The sequence below is a fragment of the Acinonyx jubatus genome, chromosome E3 (genome assembly GCF_027475565.1).
Source record: "Acinonyx jubatus isolate Ajub_Pintada_27869175 chromosome E3, VMU_Ajub_asm_v1.0, whole genome shotgun sequence".
Classification (NCBI taxonomy): Eukaryota; Metazoa; Chordata; class Mammalia; order Carnivora; family Felidae; genus Acinonyx; species Acinonyx jubatus.
Genome location: NC_069398.1, coordinates 36,823,276 through 36,828,332, shown reverse-complemented (window position 1 = coordinate 36,828,332; position 5,057 = coordinate 36,823,276). Strand labels below are relative to the sequence as shown.

General features: G+C 59.6%; 1 protein-coding gene across 1 annotated transcript in view; it reads right to left on the bottom strand.

Moving 5' to 3' along the window:
• Window positions 1-3,464: 3,464 nt before the first annotated feature.
• RAB11FIP3 (RAB11 family interacting protein 3) overlaps window positions 3,465-5,057 on the bottom strand; it is an 80,908-nt gene continuing 79,315 nt past the window's right edge. The window contains exon 14 of the mRNA XM_053213414.1: window positions 3,465-5,019. Within this exon, the coding sequence (XP_053069389.1) occupies window positions 4,906-5,019 (114 nt within the window). The 3' untranslated portion in view covers window positions 3,465-4,905. The remainder of the gene's footprint in view (window positions 5,020-5,057) is intronic.

The window sequence follows — 5,057 nt, the reverse complement described above, 5'->3', positions numbered from 1 at the left end:
CCCGACCCGGCCCGCGTCCGGCGCCCGCCCTACGCCGCCTCCGTAGCGTAGCGCCCGGCCGGGGCCCCGCGGCTACGGCGCGCCCGGGGCGCACGCGGCGCTGTGAATCGCGCGAGCGGACTACCGCTCCCACAGGGCCGCGCGGCACCGCCAGGACGGAAGCTCGGGGAGGTGGCCGGTGCGCGACGCAGGCCGGGAGTTGTAGTCCTCGGGTGTTGGCCAACAGCCGCTGCGACCGTCTCCGTCCAGGGGCCCGCCGACTTCCCGGGCCTCCCCGCCCGCCAGCACCGCTGGAGAATGCCAAGACCCGCGCCACGGGCGGCGCTGCGTGTCGGGTCTGGCTCGGAGTGACGGAAGGAAACCTTCCAGGAGAGGACTGCGCTGCTGCTCCCAGAATGCCCTGAGCTGGAGGAAGGGGCGGGACTTCCACCCCGCCGGTCTCTGAACTTCAGGCTATGCGTTGCAGGCCCAGGTGTGGTGCTGTGGTTGCTTCCGCGGCTGTCTGGAGGAGCGCCCGACTAGGCCCTGGTCCCTCCGTCTCCATGGGGCCCGCAGACCTCCGTGGCGCCCTCCCAGGGTCTCCCCAGCCCTCTTACCTCCCCTCCTCCCATCCGCCGCAATTCTCTTTGCAACTTGTCTGCTTCCGCGGGTCCTCTCAAGGCTTCGTGGTCAAAAGCTCCAGTTTTGGTGGGACCGACCTGGGTGGAGACACGGCCTGGGCACTTACAGCGTGACTTGGTCACATTACTTCTGTGAGCCTCGGTTTCCTTCTCGGTGAAGGGGGACGAAGTGAGATACCACCCACGGCGCGCTCAGGCTAGTGCCTGACAGGAAGACCCCTAAACCTGGGAAGCCAGTGTTGCTCCACAGGGGCCTCTAAACACACCCGCCCCGCTGCCGCCACCACCATTCACAAAAGAGCTTCCTAGGTCCAGTCTCGACCGTTGAGTTCCCTTTGGACAGCTTGAGGTCACCCAACCAGAGGTCACGAAACTGGAGGCCCCTATGCCGCCTAGATGTTCGGAGGCAGCAGAACATGCAGTAAAATGTTCACTTGCGGCCGAAGCACAAGGGAGGCTGTGGAATGGGGAGCCAGGATGCTGAGGGCAGAGCCCTAAAGACTCGTCGTGTTCAGGGGGCACTTGGGGAACCTGAGGAGGCACTGGTCATGCAAGAGACGAGAAAAACCAGGCATGTCGGCTAAGAGATTCAGGAAGAGTACTTGGCTGTGGCTCAATTCTGCCTCCAGATAGGGTAGAGTTGGGTTTTGTTTTGTTTTGTGTTTTGTTTTGGGAGAGACATAGCGTTTGGGGGGGGGGGGGTGGAATCCCAAGCAGGCTCTGCAGTGTCAGTGAGGGGCCCAGTGTGGGGCTCAAACTCACAAATCCGCACCTAAATCAAGAGTCGGACGCTTAACAGACTGAGCCATCCAGGTGTCACACTTAGAATTTAAGTGGAAGCTTGGTTTGTTTCAGTGTCCAGAAAATCTAAGCTAACCTCAGTAGGACCTTCAGGGACAGAGCTCAGTATTCCCAGGAGACCAAGCCCCAGGAAAACCTCTCTCTGACTCTCCACATGCTGCAGCCGGGATGGTGCCCCTTCCTGAGTTCTCTAAGCAGCAAGCTTGTGACTTGCCTGTCCCTAGCTTCCTCCCCCGCATGACGGCTGTGGAATCACAGAAGACAGTCAAGGGCCGAACTCCACAGGTCCCCTTCCCTCCCCTGCCCCTTCCAAAGCACACTGCCTGGGGTGGCTGTGTTTCAACTGGTATCATGTAACTTCCCAACGAGATAAGCAACTGAAATCGAGATTCCTGTCAGCTCACTGCAGAGTTTTTCAGAGCCAGGCCATACACCAGGGGCGGTGGGGGGGTGGGAGCGGTTAAGGAGAGAGGAGCATTCCTGCCCCTCCCAGCAAGGGGCCAGGGCCTGTTGTCAAGGGGGAGGAAGCCCAGTCACTACAAGTGGGCCTCAGGAGGAGTTTTCAGGACTGTGGAGTAGCTGTGTGTCCAAGGTTAAGGGGAGGGAGCTGGAGAAGGGTTGGGAAGGGCCGAACACAAAGAGCCCTGTGTATCGGTGGGAGGCGTTGGCTCAAGCATCCCTGTGCAGATCCCACGTGTGCCCATGCTGTTCTTGGCTTTGGGACACAGCAGTAGACGACATACCCAAAGACCTTCACGGAATGGAGATTCTAGCGGGATTCGGGCACAGGGACCCTCAGTGGTGGTACGCACATGCTGGACCAGGGGCAAGTGGGCCACGTGCAGGATGACAGTCTGCGTCCTCACTGCCCTCCTCACTGCCACCCACACAGGATCCAGGGCTCCCAGGCCTGACCCTGGTGACCCTTTGGAGTCCGGCTGCTGCAGCCCCAGCTGGAGAGGAGTCCTGGGGCCCCTGCTCACCACAGGCCAGACCGTGTCCCCTCCCCATGGCCCTCAGGTTATTGGCCCGGTGGGCCAGCACACCTGGGTTCAAGCCCGTTTGGTGCCTTGCTGGGTGGTTGGGGGTGGGGTCTTTGGTCTTCCCTGGACCTGTCTTTCAGTTTTGTGACTGGCATGCAGGTAGCTTAGTGCGAGGGATGTGGTAAATGCACGGTTTGCCGCTCCTGTGGATACCTGGGCTGGGGAATCGAGTTGGGGGGGTTTGGCCAACAACCCCCACTTCAAATTAGATTTAGTCACTTGCCCATAGAACCTTCTCACTGTCCTTCCCGACTACGGTGGCACTTGAGCTCTCCTCCTCAGCCTGGGCACCCAGCCTGAACTTCTTCCAGATATTCAAGCCAAATCCTGTCGGGACCTATGCTTCCCCTGTGCTTTCAGTTTGGGTATACTGTGTGACCCAACCCCCCGCCCCAGGCCTGTTCTTTATCCGATTACATGTCCCATGGGGACACTGAGGAGCCCCAGATCTGCGATGCAACCCCTCAGCCCAGCTTATACTCTGGCTGTGTCCTCCCATGAACACCCATGGTCCCCAAAGCCCCATCACATGGCCCCGCCCCAGGAGGGACCCTTGGCTGAGCTCCGCTGGGGGTCCAGACTGGAGGTGCAACCCTGGGGCCTCCAGGAAGGGCCAGCTTGACCAGAAGGTCTCCTGCTGTCTGAGCTCACGTGGCGCAAAGCCTCCAACCCCCAAATACATTGGGGGACCAGGCGAGGCCCATGGCACCCCCACCCAGCCCTCAGACCCCACGGAGGAAGAAGCCGGCCTCAGTGGGTATAGACAGCTTTAATCTTCGGTGAGAGCGTCCTGGCCTTGCCCTCTAGTATCCAGGTCACCACTGCTCTGCCTGAAAAGTCTTTCTCAAGGGGAAGGAAAGAGGGTCACTGTGCAAGTCCACACCTAGGTGTGTGCATGAAACATCTCCCTGCAACTCATATTTACAGCTACGGTACCGTTGGGTGATGGACAGAAACAGATCCAAGTCTGTGTCACGGGGGCAGGGCTGGGCACGGAAAGCAGAGTTCCAGTATTTATTATCATACATATATATATATATATATATTTCATGTGTATACACAGATAGTTTTCTCTCTTGGAAGTATTAAAAAATTGATCAACCTTCAATCTATAAAAAATACCTACTCTACATGATAGAAAAATCTCTCCTCCAAGTTTACACTGATTTACACCCAAGGCTTTCCCCAAAATGTACAATACGAGGCAACATCTTAAATCTTAGTGTAGAAGGTGGGCCACACGGAGGATGGAGGGACACAGGGCAACGCACACACACACGCGCACACACACACACGCCCTCACATACGCACTTGCACGCAGCAGTGGCCAGTCTGTGTGTGGGGTCTTGACCCACCTGGAGCACCCAGAGGCTCCTGGACAGTGCTCAGGCGCAGGGTGGGGGCAGGCCCAGCAGCCCCCATGGTGGTGCAGTGCCTGGTGGTGGTGGCACAGAGCCAGGCAATGGCTTCCTTGAAGGAACCCACAAGCTGCCAGGAGGGCCTTGCTCTCTGCTCCGGGTCTATGTACTTACAGAACCCGCACCACCCAGCCTCCTCCAAAATGCAGCTTGGGGAAGGATGGCCACTTCAGCGACTTCAAACTCCCAGAGGAAACGTGGTGCCAGACATGTGGACTCTGGCCTGGGAGACTGGGACTTCACCCAGAGCAGCTGAGACGTGCTCAGGGAGGGGAGGGCTCCAGGAGGCCGGGGACCACACCCATGGGGAAGCAGTTTCTCACCACGATGCTGCCACACCTGGAGTCAGAGGGGCCCTGAGACCCACCCTGTGCAGGGAGCATGCTCCATGTGGTGGGACTCTCAAGTCCTGATTTTGGAGCAGAGGCTCGGCCCCAGCCCCGTTACCGCAGCAAGGGTTTGGGGCATGGGGACAGCTGCGTGGCCAGCTGCAGAGCCCCTGGGTCTGAAGCTGGACTGCGGTGCCCTCTCTGGATGGGTGGCTGGGCAGAGCAGCTCAAGAGTCACAGCCCCAGGAAAGCCGGGGTCCTGTAGCTCCTGGCCAGAGCCTGATGTGCACCACCTTGCCTGACAGTCCTTCCCACGCCACCACGTCTGGTGAGAGGGTCCTGGGGCCTCTGTGTCATCCAGGTGAGGGCCCCTGAGCAGATGCAGATGGCAGTGTCCCGGTGGGGACGTGTCCTTCCTTTCTTCCCTGACAAGTAGGGCAGCAGAGAGGTGTGCCACATGAGAGGGAGCTCGCAGAGGGGTTCGCCTGAGCCGTGCTCCCCACATCTCTGCAGAGAGCAGGCCCAGCCCCACCCTCTCCTGCGTGGGCCCTGGCCCTGGAGCTCCTGTTCCTCTTCCCTGTGCAGACCCTTCTATGCACCCCAGCCCAGCCGCTTGTCTCGGCTGTGTGTACACCGTGGCCATCTCCTGGGTGCGGGTGGGGTCCTGGGCCCACCGAGCTGGGCCTTCTTGCCTCTACTTGACCTCCAGGATGGATGGGTTGGTCTCCATGATGGCCACGATGATCCGGTCAATGTAGTCCTGCAGGCGGAAGTTGATCTCCTCCTGCTTCTGAATCGCATCCATGAGCTGTGGGAAGAGCAGCGGTCAGTGCTGGGTTGGTGCAC